The following is a 17,148-nucleotide window of genomic DNA, read 5'->3' on the forward strand; positions in this document are numbered from 1 at the left end:
ATCATAAAGCCTTTAAATGAAAACAAACACTGTTGTGACAGTGATGTGCACTGTTCTGATGGTATATATGCATCAATCTATCAATCGTTTGTTGTAAGATTCAGATAATTATTTTTTAAAAGCGAGACATTTTAAATGAGAATAAGAAAGAAAAGTATTTCTTTGTGCCCCCCTCTCCCTGTTAATGCCCTACCTGCCCCCCTGGCAACACTTTGCTAGACCCGCCCCTGCACAGTTACCAGCTGTCAGCTACCTAAAAAAGGACCCTGGTGATATTTGTCTCTCAGAAACAGTTCATAACGTCCCTTCAACTCATTCATGTCACCTAAACCTGTTTCTCCATCACAGCTCTGATGATCCAGTAAGGACATCTCCTGGTTTCATCTTCATGTTTCCCTCTCACCAGATAACCAAACCATATCATGACCAGCAGCTTTACAGCTGTGGCTCCAGCAAACATCAGCTGATACTAGAAATTAATATTAAATAAATTCTAACAACAGCTGATCAAGCTTAAACGTGCTGCTGTTGTTTACCGCGACATCCGCTGGTTTCCTCTTTCTGGCGCAAAGTGAGCGATAAACAAACAAGAGAGAAAAGCCGATCAGCTGATCATTGATCAGTTTTCATGATTGAAGTACCGGTAGAAACAGGAGAGAAGAGGCAGCTGTGCAGCATAAACACAGAATAACTCCAGCTTTGTGTCTTTGTCCATTGTAGCTGAAGTCGGGACAAAATGTGTTCCTTCTCAGCTCAATACGAAACGCGAAATATTTTCTCTGAATACGAGACGATTCTTTTTTTAGGGGATGGTTTGCATCATAATAATTAACCTTATGAACAAAATAAAGTTCAACATCAGTATCATAGCACCCACCCAGCTGTATAGAAACTCCGTCATGCTAGCTAGTTCAGTTCACCTGACAAATTGGAAATTTGGATGAACAGCTTTGACACAAAAATGAAAGTTTGTGTTTCTATTTGTTGCAATAAACTGCTGAAAGTGTGTTACTGTGTTTGTTCTTTCAAACATATTTGAAAAAGGTTTGAAGTCATGATTGAAAACGTGAATACAATGCTGTTAAGTATTCAGGAACCTCAGTGACCCAGAGTTATGATTCACAAAAGTGCAAACTGCTCTGATGAGTTGTCAGATTCAAGTGAGAAGTGCACAGTAAACGTGTGAGTAAAATAATAAAAGTGTGATTTGAGAACTGCATTAATTGTAATGCTGTGAGAATTGCACGAAAGCTGTAATGCAGTCAGTAACTCAGATAAACAATATTAAAGCAGAACACCAGGAAATAAAAGCCAAAAACAAAGAAAAAAATTAACCAATGTGCATATTCACTGAAAAAAAGGCTTGGGTTTGGTTGTTCCTTGTTTATTACGCATAAAAACCACTCATTTACAGCATTATTGGGAACGTGCTTAGTTTAATCTTAGAACTAGTGAAAAATAGGAGGTGCTCAGGAGACGTTACTGTCATCACCTCACTACAAGACTGTGGCACAATGAAGACGTATGCATAGGTGTAAAAGTAAGGTCAGTGTTAGAAATACAAAAATAGAGTGAAATGGCAAATTTGTATCAATTTTCCTGTAAAACAAAGCCAGATTGGAGTTCTGAGTCATGGTTAGAATACTAGAATTTCTTGTCTTTTCTTTTGTCTTTTCATGTGTGCCAATGTGTGAGAGTTTTATATGAGCCATGCACATATGCCACATCTCTACCAAACAATTTTATTTATTTTTAAAAAAGGTCCGCAGATAGATTTACATCCAGTTCATGAGTTTTATACAGTTATAGTTAATGAGAAACTTTATTGAACATGTGACCATTTTATGTTATTACTAAAAGCTCGAACTTCCAGGTCGTGTTACTGTCAGAATAATATCACTGTTAGTGAATCTTTACATTTAAATTAGGGGCAGGGATAGCTCAGTAGGTAAAGTGGTGGCCCCATGATCGGAAGGTCGGCGGTTCGAATCCACTTAACGGCTACCCTGAGGTACCCCTGAGCAAGGTACCGTCCCTACACACTGCTCCCCGGGCGCCTGCTTAGTGGGCTGCCCACTGCTTCACTGAGTGAATGGGTCAAATGCAGAGAAAAAAACAAGTAATTTCCCCATGGGGATCAATAAAGTATCCATTATTATTATTATTAAATTCATTGTCATTAGTTTTACCTCCTACCATTCACCTTGAGAGCATTTGTACACTTGTAGAAAAATAATTGATCTGACAGGTAAAAACACCTGGAGCATCTGAACATTTGCTGAAAGGTCAATGCAAAAACACAGCGTCCAATCACAGCACAGGCAGGTCCAATATGAAGTATGGAAACAAGTGTTTTTATTGGTGCATATACTTTTTTAAAAGTTTGTCTTTTAAATAAAAATGAATGGATCAAAGGAGATAAAGTAATCACAAACATTTAGCCTAGATTATTCACATTATTCAAGTGCATATCCCAAACCTGTATTTTTCATGTCATGTGGTCACCTGTTATGCTCTAGCTATGCACAAAGAAATGTCCCACCAAAAACCCAGAAAACAAGGCAATCTGCCTGCGTTTGAGTCACTTATTGAACAATAATAAATAAGTAAACACATACATGCCTCTTTGTGCATTGGAACACAACAATGTCATGTACAAGCAGATTCTTGTCTTCCAGGCAGCCAGCTGCTGCGATCAGATCTTCAAAGAATTTACACTCTTTAACCTGCAAATAGAAATCACACAAAAAATGAAGGCCCTAATTCACGTGAGTGGAATGAGATGGTCGTAATAACATAACATATTCACCAACTGGGAAATCAGTTGTACCTTTTTAATTTTTCCAAATTTTTTAAATCTGAATCTGGGCCATCAACAAAGCAAGAGAAGAGTGTGCAGGGCTTACTCTGCCTGTTCTCCCTCATGGCTCGAAGTAGTGAAAGTGTGACACTGCGTCCATACGAGATGCTTGACAAGAACTGATCATACAAAAGTGATATTGACAAATGATTGTTTAAAGTGCAGCACCTGATATCAACTTGAAATCAATATATACCAGTACTATCAAGTTTACCCTCAAACATTGGAGACAGGCACAAAGCTTCGATCAGAAGTCTGAGAAATGATCATCTACCTAAATCCACAGGCTCTTCGGGTACTCCCAAATCATCAGAAAAGCTGACAAATTGTGATCATATGTCACGCGTTCGATCTATTAATGATGATCCTGTAAAATATCTTTTGCTGGTACAGCACAACCTGTGTTCCCGTAGGATTAAAAATAAATACATAAATAAAAAGATCAATCAGCATTCACACACCCTGGTTTTAAAAGTCTGTTATTATCTGTTTGTTGCTTGTGATCACATATTTAGAGCTTAGTACAAAGCTGTCATATACAAAAGATAAAGTTCCACATTCCCTGTCGCTCAGTGGCTTCTGGAAATGTTTTTATTTTTCAGACAACAAGAAAACACCAGAGCACAGAAAAATCAGATAAATCCAAGTTTCAATACACACAGAGCACGTGTGAATATTGTTGAAAGGATTGGTGATTTGGCTCTGCACAGCATTTCCTGGTAATAAAAAAGAAAGAAATACAAAACTGGCAGCATTGCAGCCTTATCCTCTCACTCTGTACACATTATTCACAAACCAGTACTGCTAAATATGCGAGCATGTATTGCACCCCTTATACACATGATCACGTGTCCTGGCCTCTACATAACAAAGCAGAAACTATATTTCATATTTATTCATCACTTTTCTCATTTGCATATATTTAGACACTATCAGTTCCTTGAGAGAGTTGCTGATGTCACTCAGACTGACAGTTACCAGTGTAGTAGTGACCAGCTTACATGTTTAACTGTCATGGCTTTTAATGTGTCAAAAGTTGCTCTTATGTGTAAAGGTTGGGTACAATAGCAAAAGCAATTCACAAAACATGATTTGACAGAAATAAAAATGCATAAATTAATATCAGTCTTATGAACGGCCTTTGTGAAAAACAATTCCTCCACTGTTATCTTCTTTAGATCCCAACACAGTGCAGAGCAGATACCTGAACTCCACTCCCACAGAAGTTGCTTATCTTATTAATAATTGAACTTCTTCACTGCGACTCTGGATACTGTAGCTCTTCTGAAAAAGCCTCACATCAAAAGTACTGTACTCCATGATGCAGCTCTCAAACACACACCTTAAAGCAGATGACTCGTAGGCTGGAGAGGAAATGGTGTCTTGCTAATTTCATCATCATTTAGCCTGTAGAAATAGTTTGCTGCTTTATAAGAAAGCCCTCAGCAAAGCCAGAACATCGTACTATTCATCACTGATTGAAGAAAATAAGAACAACCCCAGGTTTCTCTTCAGCTCTGTAGCCAGGCTGACAAACAGTCAGAGCTCTGTTGAGCCAACCATCCCTTTAACGTTAACTAGTAATGACTTTAATAACTCCTTCACAAATAAAATTTTAACCATTAGAGAAAAAATAACAATTTCATAGATGTAACATTATGTAGAGCGACTTTCAATACCACTGATATTTATTTAGACTGTTTTTCTCCAATTGATAGTTAACTTTGGCAATTACTTCCTCCAAAGCATCAAGGTGGCCACAGATCTGATGAGACAATGCTGTTTGCACTGAAGTCCAGGAACAGAACACCGCTCTGGTTTAGATCTGCCAGGTCATTCACCTCATTGGCCCTCCAGGTCTTACTGTCGTTGCCATTATGAGCATTGAAGTCTCCCACTAAGACAACAGAGTCCCCATGTGGAGCGCTCTAAAGTACCACGAAGGATTCCAATGAGGTCGTGTACTCTGAACTGTCACAAACGCATAAGCGCAGACAACAGTCAGGACCAGCTCCCCGACTGCCGTCCGTTCAGCTTTGGTGAAGGTGAAAAGTGATCTTCTTACTGATGCTGATGGTGGAGTCATCTTATCTCTCTGACTCATTTTCACTGCTATGCAAATGATACCCAACATTATCCATCTTGAAGCCAGATAACACACACCAATTAATCGAACTGCAGGAATGTCTTAAAGTTGTAAAGGAATGGCCTTTTGGGAGGACCTCTAACTTTCTGCTTCTTAATTCAGATCAAACTGAGGTTATTGTACTCGGCCCTGAGAATCTTAGAAATATGGTATCTAAGCAGATTCTTCCTCTGGATGGCATTACCTTGGCCTCCAGTAACGCTGTGAGGAACCTTGGAGTCATTTTTGACCAGGACATGTCCTTCAACGCACATATTAAACAAATATGTAAGACTGCTTTCTTCCATTTGTGCAACATCTCTAAAGTTAGAAACATCCTGTCTCAGAGTGATGATGAGAAATTAATTAATGTATATATTACTTTTCAGCTGGACTAAAACTCCCTGAAAAGCCTTCAGTTGCTGCAGCAAGAGTACTGACAGAGACTTTGTTTATATAGCTCCAAATCACAACAAAAGGTGACTCAATGCACTTTATACAGGTAATACATAGACATAATACAAAGAAAATGGTGAAAACCCCAACATGGGACCCCCTCCCCCCCCCCAACACACACACACTTGAAAACCTCCCTGGAAGAACCAGGCTCAGGGAGGGACGTTCATCTGCCATGACCAGTGACCATCTGCCTGGGGACCATAAATAGAGCTATTCCAGTTCTCCAATTACTAATGAAAGGAGCACCAGTGCTTCCTTTATTGCCTCCTTTAGCGTCAGACTAGCATTTATGAAAGGAGAAATGAAAACAATCAACATAATAAACAAAATGGTGCCGATCATCCATCCTCTTCCACTTATCCTTATGAGAGTCGCGGGGGGCTGGAGCCTACCCAGCTAGCATAGGCTGAGAGATGAGGCACCCCGTGGACAGGTCATCAGTCTGAGCACAGCTGTCGTGGGTCAAGTAAATGTAAATGTTAACTGTGACTGCTTTTTCCATTTTATGTGATAACTTACTGCTATACTGTTTTGGATTTCTATGACTGAGGTCAAATTTCCTTCCATTTATTACTTATCCTAACTGACCTGTACCGAAGTACAAATGAATCCTGAAGACTGCAATACAGCAAAGCTCAGCTGTAATGAAAACTGATTATACAAAACCAGTGTTACCAGTTCATAGACCATAATCTTTCAATTCAACAACCAGTTTTTACTCCAGTAGTGTGATGGTCAGGGTTCAGCTGTGCGTTTAACAGATCTTATAACGTATCAACAGGTTATGACGTTAAATAGAAAACGCAGTTACAATGAATATTTACATCATCTGCGCCACTTTGTTCATTATGACGAGTTGTGCGCCGCAATGAACTATGGGACTGCGTTTTCTCCTCCCCTTTCATCAAGGATAGCTCGCCGTATCCTATGATAAAAGAAGAAATAAAGGACGCGCTGACGCTCATTTCCTTAGAGAACTGAAACAGCTGATGTGGATACTTTCGGCAGCGATTGGTCTTAAAGATCAAGCAAAACACAGTATTTACTTACTGCTCGTGGAAAAACGTTTGTAACTTAAACAAGTGACTCTTGTAGCCGAACTGCATGTGGTGACATGATCACCAGTGTTTTTAATCACATGTATTTCCTCAGCGCGGAGTGATGACACAGCCATGACTCGTGACACACTCATGAACTCAGGAGGACAGAAGTTTCTGGAATAAAGGAAGTCTTCTTTCTGTCATTGTTTATTAACTTCTAATATAGAACTTGTATTTTATTTACAATAATAGCACTGCTGCGTTTGTCTGCTAGAAACAATCAAATAAATGTGCTGTCTGGGACGTAACAGCAGAAAGAAACATACAGTCGAGTTTATTGTCAAGTTTGATACAATAAATCGGTATGTGACCGGAAGAGAGAATCATAACGTTATAAATAAACTTATATAGATTGTTTTATTCTTTGCTTTCATTGTACATAACAGAATAATCTGATAATATCGACAACACAATGGCAAACCAAAACAAGGCATGTAGCACTGCGCGTTGGTGCAGAGTGCGAAGCTGCTGGAGTGCAGCATTCATGACCGGTCACTGTCCACTGACTCCATAAAATATTATAAGTTCTTCGTAAATAAACAAATAGTTCAACATCCAGGTTTATGGTTTATACTGAAGTGTTTTCCCGGAAGTTGTGTATCATTTGTAGTTTGACACGGTGCACAGGTTGACTCCTCTTTGCCACGTTTCACTAAATGATGTAATCCCTCCTACGGAGCTTGACAGTTCGCTGTTGCGGTAACGACACATACTCAGCTGGAGGGAGAGAAAAGGCCGGTTCGCCAGACGTCTGCCCATATCACCTGTTTGTTCACCTTAGCGTTACCGCTGTAAAACGAAATATAGGTCTGTTTTATTCGTGAAAGCGGGTTTCGTAATTTGTGTTACCCCTGACTCGGCTGACACTGTTGGCTAATGTTAGCTGCTTCCTGGTGGACGTTGCAGCCATTTTGGATTTTTACTGAGGAACAGCTAACCGGTTTTGGTTTGGAAACCAGAGTAAGCTAGTCGTAACGAACGCTGTTTATCTGTAGAGAAATAAAGGGGACATTCACTTGAAGAGATACACTATTCAACGAGTCAACAATGAATCCAGAATAGTAAGTATCATACTTACACGTAAACATAAAGTTGTGTTACATTTTGGTCAGCTAGCTAAGACTAGCTCTGCGCTAACAAGTAAGTTGGCGTTGGCAAATAACTTGATGTTGAGTTGTAACCTAGCAGTTGAGCTAGGTTAGCTAGGAACATCAGCTGACCCTAGCCGAAACGTCCAGGCCGATACTGTACTCTTAACACTCTATGTTCACGTGAAGCAGTGGTGTCTTATAGGTTGTCACAGTGCTAGCCAGCTGTTAGGCCAGCACCCTAGAGACTCTGGTGTTGGTTCCCGGTGTTTCAGATGCAGGAAGGGGAAAAGTAACCGCTTTTGTTATGCTTAACAGCTTCTTTAATCTGGTTAAAATTATATTATTGAGCCATCACCCGTATTTTTGCTAAATTCATCAACTTGTCATTACGGGTCCCTAAATAATTTACCTTAGCATACATGACCTGTTGCTGATCTGGTTATTGTATACAGCAGGTGCTGTGGCAGAATGGACCCACTGTTTACGTGCAAATTGTTGGTTTTGGTCTTTGCTGTCTATGAGTCAGTTTTCAGTCTTATAGCCTGGTTGTGCTTTAACGCTCCTTTCACAGTCCCAGTCATGTGTTGGTCACATGATGCAGGACAGACTTCCACGCTGCAGTTTTGAGTTCCTTAAGCTTTGGATCAGTCTTATGTTTTTCATTTGTAAATGTTCACATGGGCTGATTGTTGATATTTTCCTCTTTCTAATAAGCTGTTACACAGAGCTCCTGTTAAATATTTTAAAAGTATAGTTTTCAAAGTGACAGTTAAGTAATAACTGTGTACACCTCAGTTGAGTCCTTAATCTTGTGATTCACTTTCTTGGTATAGGCTAGATATTTGGGTCAACTCATCAGTTTAAAAATGAAAAGAATCGAGGAAACTTGGAATTCTATGCATGAATACAGACTTTCTGGTTAAAATGTCAAGCAAGTACTTTAGGAAGGTCTAAATTACACAGTTTGACTCTTTTAAACAAGGAGACTGATTGTAATGGGAGTTAATAGTTTGAACCCCAAAGTTTTTCATATTCTTTTTTCTGGTCAGTTTGCTGCCAGAGTTGTGTTGAGCAGTGCAGTTAGCGTTTCACAGGAACCACCATTGTTCATAGTCACAGGCTTACCGAAGAGGGAATGATTGGAATTTATTACAGTGAGAAAGTAAAGAACTGAGCTAGTCCTCAAAAGCAGGATAACACTGACTGAGATACTGAGAGAATAAAGTTCTGCATTTATGCTTTGCTGTTCATGAAAAATGAAAAGACTGACTGTGGCTATTATTGATTTTATTCACTGGTAAATTATTAATTGTTAATAACTTTGCTAAATTTTATGTTCCACTGAATGTAAGTGTTTTATCAATAATCCACAGATTAAAAATAATATAAAGTACATTTATTGTGTGACAAAAGGAATGCCTGACTTGATATTATCAATATCATATATATAGATACATAAGACATAGATCCTTTTTGAATGTCTTTTTCCAGTGGCTTCCTGCCCTCTCCTCCAGTCACTCTTGACAGATGGCCCCGCCCCTCCCTGATCCTGCCGGAGGTTTCTTCCTGTTAAAAGGACGATTTTCCTTCCCGCTGTCGTCAAGTGCTTACTCATAGGGGGTTGTCTGGTTGTGATGGTTTCTTCTGTGTTATTGAGACTCTTTACCTTGCTAATATAAAACACTTTGTTGGGATTTGGTGCTGTATAAATTGAATTGAACTGGAAGGGTACTGGAGAGTCTCTGTTAAAATGGATGAAGACTTAAGCCTCCTGTTTAAAGTTTGCTTTCAAACCTGCCTTTGTTGCATTTTTAAGGTGATTCATTTGGTTGATAGGGGTTGAATTCTCTACACATAGTATGTAGTTTGTCATGTGCCTCAGCAGGGTTTTTGGCGAGTCTGTTACCCACTCTCCACAGTTAACTTCACACAGGGTGGTCCGATGACTGGCTGCACCAAGACACTAAGCCCAAGTTGCTTTTCAATGTATCTGTCCAAGTGTGAATGTGTGTGAAAGCACTTGCATAGAAAAAAGTGCTTCTGTGAATGAGGAACGTTGTATAGAGCACTCTGAGAGCCCAGGTAAAGTAGAAAGAGCTGTCTAACAACCAGTGCATTTGTTGATCCTGAGAGTTGGTTTCATGTGTTAAGTCACACTGTTACATGTACTTCTTCCACTACCTACTCAACGCTACACTACTTGGCTTCACTCATTTACCATTAAAAATAAACACCGTCTCAGTGTGTGTGGGGTTGTTAAAGCAAGGCAGCCCCATGACATAATTTGTATGTGGCAATAACACAACACAGTAGAGGATGTTGACGCAATGATATACCTGATCCTTGGTGTATGGCTTTTTGTGCCACCATGTCTCTCATTGCCGGGTTTCAGAAATGGTGGTGTAAACACGCATGACGGACCCAGTGGTGTTTTGACCATCTTTATTAACCCACGGTTACGGTTGCTAAACACACACAGCTCTCCCGCTGCCAGCTCAACATAACAACAACGTTACCTCAAGACTCCAAACTTTTAAGCCGGCAAGGCGTGATTGCAGATGGCGTGCAGGTGCGTCCATCGCACATCGGGGTGTGTGGCAAGGCATCACAAACACGCCTCGCGCTGGTGCTGAGGTGGGTCCGGGGGTCGCCCACGTATCCAGCAGCAGCCCCGGAGCTGGACCGGGGGCCACCCATGTGGCAAGCAGTGGTGCAGCAGGCGTGGCAGTGAGCCGGGGCTCACGTGCAGCTGGGCAGGCTTCAAGCAGGCCGCACCACACCAGCGTGCTTGACACCGGTCTACCCTGCCCGCCGACCTCGGGCTTAGGTTGCGCAGGCACGGGCACCTCCATCTCCTCACGTGGCGCCTCCACCGCTGCGTCTCCGAGTTGGATCAGCTCCCCGCACGGTGCCTACGCCGCTCCCGCCTGGAGCGGCTCCCCACATGGTGCCTCTGGCGCTCTGCACTCTGGCTCAGGTTGACTTGGTCTCCTCGGCCTTCTTCCGGGCGCAGGAACGGGCACCAGCCCCTGCTGAACCCCAATGGCTCCCACGCAAGGGGTGGGAACGGGCGCTGCAGCAGGCTGGTCACACCCTTGGGGCTGGCACAGGCGCCGGATCCAACCGGATCTCCTCCACTCCGGCGCTGTGGAGCACACTGGTGGGGTTAGCGGTGGTGCCAGCGAGGCCCCTATCTTCCGCAAATGGAGCTCAGTCTGGACCCGTAGTTATTAGGGGTGGGGGAAAAAATCGATACTGTATAGTATCGTGATATTTTGTTTGCTAATAATGTATCGATGCAGGGACAGCAGAAATCGATATTTTGTTACAAAAAAGGTTTTTGTGCTCTGACTTCAGAGCATGTTGATACTTTTTCTGAGCAAGAATCCTGACATTCCTTCACTGTCCAAATGTGTTTAACTTTTTTTTTGGCAGCAATAAACATGAGTTTACTTATTTTAATTTAAGACATGTTTTATTTTAATTAAGTTTAAAACTTTTTTATTTAATGTAAAATTATATTTTGTTTTAATTTACTTTCAAATTCTTCAGTTGCTGAAGGGGCTGCATAGTTTTCATAAATTGCATAGTTCAGAATAGCTATAATTGTACCAGATGGTTGCATCCAGTTAAGTTGGACTAGACTGTAATACAAACCGTTCAGTTTGTCAACAATAAAACTGACTGAACTGAGAGAAAGACTGAGTGTGAGACTTTGTTATTAGATAAAATGAATATTGATAAAGTTTACCTTTATGTACAGAATCTGAATATCGCAAAATATTTTAAAAAATTGCAATAATATCGTATCGTGCGTTAAGTATTGTGATAATATCGTATCGTGGGATGTATGGTGATTCCCACCTCTAGTAGTTATTCCAGCTTCCCGCCTTGCCGGCCCAGCTGTGGGTCTGCTGTGCCCCCCATCCTGGGTTTCAGCATCACTGTAAACATGCACGATAGACCCAGTGGCATTTTGATCATCTTTATTAACCCACAGTTATGGTTGCTAAACACATGCAGCTGTAGCTCTCCCGCTGCCAGCTCAAAATAACAACAACCTTAACTCAAAACTCCAAACTTTTAAGCCGGCTGAGGCATGATTGCAGATGCCACGCAGGTGCGTCCATTGCACCTGCAGCAGCATTGCAAACCACGCCCCGCCACACGTGGTTTCATTGAATGACACCAGTGATCGGCCAGTCGGTGACACACAGTCTGTCGGCATCACATTTTCAAGTTGACTTGGTTCCCTTTGAACCCCAGTCGAGTAGAAACTAAAACCTAGTACCTAACAGAAAACCCTAAAATCAAGTCGAGCTGACTTGGTACTAATGGAGAAGAGGCGTTAGCACGCTAACTTCTGTAAATCTGGGAGAGTTCAGCAAGGATGCTTGTCATGTTTGTTTGTTTGTTTGTTTCCCTTTGCTCATAAAATGTAACCTTTCATCTAAGAAGATGTTTAGATGGAACTAAGACTGAGTATTGGTCAGAGCAACCTTATGAATAAGAAGCATGATATCCTGAATGGTTCTTGTGTGTTTCCTTACTATGGCAGCATGAATAATATCTTCAAACTAGAGGTTTTATTTGTGCCCTTCCCTTACAGTGACTATTTATTCAAGCTACTCCTGATTGGTGACTCTGGTGTTGGAAAGTCCTGCCTTCTTCTTCGATTCGCAGTAAGTTTTGCCCCAAAAGCAAATAAAGGGTGTTTCTTTAAGTCCATTTGACTTAAACTGTCTCAGTGTCACAGTATTGGTTTCATGCAGTCCTTTGAAAATGTTTTCACTTGGATAATCTTAAATCATTCTGCACAATAGTAGTTTTATTAACTTATTGCAGTTTCTTCAAAGTATTTATTTAAAAATAAAAACAACTGTCTTGTTTGTAACATTCATTGTAACGTGCTCCATTTTTTGGGTAGAGCAATCATTACTCAAGGTTAAGATTTTTGGCTTCCAGCGTTTCTAAAAATGAAAAAGTGAATGTGATGAATTCATTTTGATCATAACTCTGGTTTTAGTTGATAAATTTAGCAACCTTTTCTTATGGGGAGACATTTACCTTAGAAGGTAAATGAGCCACAAACATAAACTAAGATTACACATGTGTACACTGATTTGTGTGTAACCTTTGAGGACTCACAAATGAGTGTTCCAATTTGTACACAAACACAGAGCGTTGTGACCACATATAAAACGTTTTTACAAATGCGTACATCCAACCTGTTTATGCACAATTAAGTAACTTCAGATTCAGAAATCAGAAATCCCTCCACGCATGCAAATGTCAAAGACCACATGTAACATTTCTCTCACTACAAAACCTTCAGTCTGTGTGCAGCAATCGCCTGATACGCACAGATCGCATCACATGCCTGTGTAAGGTTTTGAGATAAATTTCACACTGCCAACTTTGCACAGATCCTCAAATGTAGGCTGTGTTTATGTCCCAGTCTAAAACTGGGACACCAGAGCTTCCTCTGTCCTACTACAAAAGTCTTGTTTGTTAATTGTGATCCTAATATTGTCTCAAGTAACAAGTGATGATTTTTGCCATAATTGAGCAGCCCTGCCTTGGCTACTATGTCCTAGAGTTAGATGGGTGTGTATATATGTGTGTATCCTGAAGCACAAAGTGAGCAAGATGTATGGATCATCTAATTACCTTTGTTTCTTTTTGCAGGATGACACATACACAGAAAGTTACATAAGCACTATTGGTGTGGATTTCAAAATACGAACTATAGAATTAGATGGAAAGACCATTAAACTTCAGATTGTAAGTACTCTCCTGCTACACGAAGCTGTCTTATGTTCATGTCCGTCGGTCACCATCTTTCAGTTCATGTTCATGTCTGTGTTTGGAAATTTGTGCACCCAGAAACATGAAGAGATTAGTCTGCCATAACTGTGTTGATTTCCTATTATTTTCTTATCGTATGAAAGACGGTGCATTCATTAGTCTAACTTACTGGTACGTCTTGTTTCCAAGCTGCTGCCCAGTACTTTTGTTTTTTTAGATTACTGACAACAACAGTGGAAAATCTATATTAGGCTTTAGAACAAACACACTATTTTTAATTTCATTTTGTGCATGGATACTCACAAGAACATGGCAACTTTAATTACAAACCACATGACGAGTGAATGACCTAACAACTCAGGATGCTTGTATTTTTGTTGCTATTAGAAATTGTTGTCCAGTGAATTTTTCAGTGTAGAGATAATTGTATTGTTATTTTGTGTGTTCTCTTTGTCTGTGTTCATGCAAAGTCAGCTATCAACCGGATAATCTTTATCCTTTCACAGTGGGATACAGCGGGGCAGGAAAGGTTTCGTACAATCACGTCCAGCTACTACAGAGGTGCTCATGGTATCATCGTAGTGTATGATGTTACAGATCAGGTCAGTCAAACGACACATAATTCACACACGTAATACAATTGTAATACATCCATGTTTTTCAGCAGCACTGATAATTTGTGTAGAATAAACTATGACATTTAATCATCTACTGTCTAAATGACAAAACACAATCTGACTGGCTGTTTCTGGGTTCCTGAGGTCCAAAGAAATAAGCCAACCACCATGTTTCCATTTCATGAGCTGAGAGTCATTAAAGATGGCGTTGATCAGAGTATACAGTGTAGCCATGCTGTCCTCAGAGAAATGAGAAAGCATTCCTCTTTGATACACATTTGATGACTGGCTAAGTTGAAATCGTGTCTATCATAGAGCGTCGCCTGTGAATAGATCTCTATCTTCTGTCTAATGTCCAAAGTTCAAACCTCACTGCTCAGGTTTATCGGTTTCTTGTCCCAGGAGTCCTTCAATAATGTCAAACAATGGCTCCAGGAGATTGACCGCTACGCCAGTGAAAATGTCAACAAGCTACTGGTCGGGAACAAGTGTGACCTGACGACAAAGAAAGTGGTGGACTACACAACAGCAAAGGTAAAGTTTCCTCACATAGCTTCCCAAAACCATCTTGAGGTTAGTGTAACATGCAGGACATTCATTGAATGACTTCTTATTTAAGATGGATTACCATTAAGGTAAGGCTCTAATGAGAAATGCACTTCAGAGAGCCCTTGAATGTAACTGTCTCCATGAACCTTAGCCAAGTGGTTTGGGTGCTTTCAGCTGCATAAACAAAATCCCAAATGAATAAGTGACTTATAAGGGTTTCACTGAAACCGGGTTAAAGCCCTGGGGTCATAGTTTACATTAATGGTGCACATAGATAACAGGCGAACCTTCTTACCTTCAGACACATGATCAGTCATTGCATAAAGTGGGCTTGACACCTGACAGGCAGAGCAGATGTGTGTATGTATTAGGGCTGGGCGATATATCGAGTTTTTTAAAAATATCGATATATTTTCATACGAGATATAAGATGTGACAATATCCTTTATATCGATATAGTCTATGTTACGTTATAATTATACTTGTGGAGCCGCAGGTTTGCCTCTCTTTCGTCCACTTTTGTCTCTACGCAACGTTACTCGGCCTCGCCTCTCCTTCACTGAACACAACTCCGCCTCCCCCATAGCTTCACCTGCAGGCAATGACAAGATGAAAGCGGAAAATCTCCGTTAGCGAGTTACCGCGGATCGTCCCGTGCGTGGGGCTGGACGGCGTCAACGTGTTAGCTAGCTAACCACGCTAACGAGCTAACCGCGCTAACGACATGCAGCCCGGAGGAGCTGCACGGCCTAAAATCCTTTCATTTTCTCAAAACTGGACAGTGCGCCTTATGTATTAATTCTGGTTGTGCTTACTGACCGCGAACCGATTTTATGTGGTACACAGCGCTCAGCAATCTGTCAAAAAATGTTTTAATATGACTTTGCTAAGCTACGAGCTGCACCGCTTGATGTCGGAGGATTACGGCTACCGGGGAGGAGCCTCGCGGAGTGATACGTACTGTGCTTCAACGTAATATTACCGTACTGTGTGTGTATAAGGACCATAAATGGCACCTGTTCAGAGACGTGGTGCAGCTGTGAAATCTGTCTCTTTGTTATTACGCTCAGCGTCTATTAGTTTACATTTTGACTGCACAATTGTGAGCTTTTTGTTATGCACAAAAACAACATTTTCTTTTATTTATGGACCATGATTATTTAATAAATGCTGATAATTTATTTTTAAGTAATTTCTTCATGTACATCTACGCTGTATGTAAATAAAAGTGCCCGTGTGACATCTGGGACACAGTGTGACTAAGAACTCTCTTTTTGTTCTTAACTTATGGCTTTAAAAAAAAATATCGAGATATATATCTTATATCGCCATCCAGCTAAAAAATATCGAGATATGAATTTTGGGTCATATCGCCCAGCCCTAGTATGTATGTGATATGCATATATGTATATATGACACACACACTACTTTCTTAGGTAAGTGACTCTGACTCTGTCCCTCTGTTGTATCCAGGAATTTGCAGACTCTTTGGGAATCCCCTTTTTGGAAACCAGCGCAAAGAATGCCACAAATGTGGAGCAGGCCTTCATGACCATGGCTGCTGAAATCAAGAAGAGGATGGGCCCTGGGGCCACAGCCGGAGGAGGGGAGAAGCCCAATGTCAAGCTGACTCCAGGCACTACTGTCAAGACTTCATCAGGTGGATGCTGCTGAGAAAGGAACCACTTTGTTTAACCCCCTCCCCAAGAGAAAAAAATTGGTATGTGAGAACAAGATGAAGTTGCCTGTATTTGTACTGTATATAATGTAGCCACACTACCAAAAAAACAAAAAGTGCATCATTGTTGTCATACTGTCTAGTTATTGACAACAAATTCTAAAGATCCCCATCATTCCCCCTTTCAGAGCTGTGAGACTCCTCTCTCTTATTTGGTCACCTGAATACAAGTTCATGACAGCAGTGTGGGTGGACGTGTCTTTTTCTCTGCATTCCTACAGCAAAGTTGATACATGATTAAGGTTTCTGTTTGTACCGACCTTTTCTTTCTCTCTTCCTTCAGTGATGATTTTGCAGTCTTTTACATAATCTGTCTGTTGCGATACAAGCGTGTTTCTTGTTTTGTTTTGTTTTTTGTCCAAGTTTTCTCACAAACCTTTGCACAACAGTGTCTCAACTGTTAAGCAGCTTTAGTCTAGTGTAACAGTATATGTACATAAACATTATGTATATATCTGTAAAATCAGATTTGGTTCTGTTTTGTTCCAGCCATTATTGAAACAGTTTCACTTTCTCTGCATTACATTTGTGGCTGAAGACAACTGTAAGTTGGTTGCTCAAAATGTAACACTTAAATTGAAAATAAATATTGTATTACTGGACTGTATGAAATGGGAGGATGTGTCTGGGAGTTTTAGTAAGATGTAAAAACAAACAAACAAAAACGTGCCTACTTATTTAAGGTTTATGGCATATCTGCTGCCAGATACACAGGGTCTGCAAATTTCTGGGTGTAACCACAATACTGAATTCAGTTTGAAGCAAACTCTGGATAAGAAGAAGTCACAACACGATTGTGTG

The 17,148-nt window shown here is 40.6% G+C and overlaps 1 protein-coding gene across 2 annotated transcripts; it reads left to right on the forward strand.

Annotated features, from left to right (window-relative positions):
• Positions 1–7,195: 7,195 nt before the first annotated feature.
• LOC308388132 (ras-related protein ORAB-1-like) lies at positions 7,196–16,959 on the forward strand. Of its 2 annotated transcripts, XM_080868658.1 has the most exons (7): positions 7,196–7,605; positions 12,245–12,317; positions 13,324–13,419; positions 13,950–14,045; positions 14,463–14,594; positions 16,083–16,329; positions 16,476–16,959. In XM_080868658.1, exons 1-6 carry the CDS (start codon positions 7,592–7,594, stop codon positions 16,281–16,283), a joined length of 612 nt encoding a protein of 203 aa, XP_080724784.1. In that variant the 5' UTR covers positions 7,196–7,591; the 3' UTR covers positions 16,284–16,329; positions 16,476–16,959. The 2 variants fall into 2 exon arrangements, with proteins under 2 accessions (XP_080724784.1, XP_080724783.1); XM_080868657.1 differs by having other exon boundaries at positions 16,083–16,959.
• The last annotated feature ends 189 nt before the right edge of the window (positions 16,960–17,148 follow it).

The sequence above is a fragment of the Rhamphochromis sp. 'chilingali' genome, assembly GCF_963969265.1.
Source record: "Rhamphochromis sp. 'chilingali' genome assembly, chromosome: 20".
Lineage (NCBI taxonomy): Eukaryota > Metazoa > Chordata > Actinopteri > Cichliformes > Cichlidae > Rhamphochromis > Rhamphochromis sp. 'chilingali'.

Bases quoted from the DNA above. Each gene is read 5' to 3' on its own strand.
- LOC308388132 (XM_080868657.1), top strand. The intron at 12,318-13,323 runs GTAAGTTTTGCC...TTCTTTTTGCAG, and splicing joins GCCTTCTTCTTCGATTCGCA to GATGACACATACACAGAAAG. The intron at 14,595-16,082 runs GTAAAGTTTCCT...TGTTGTATCCAG, and splicing joins TGGACTACACAACAGCAAAG to GAATTTGCAGACTCTTTGGG.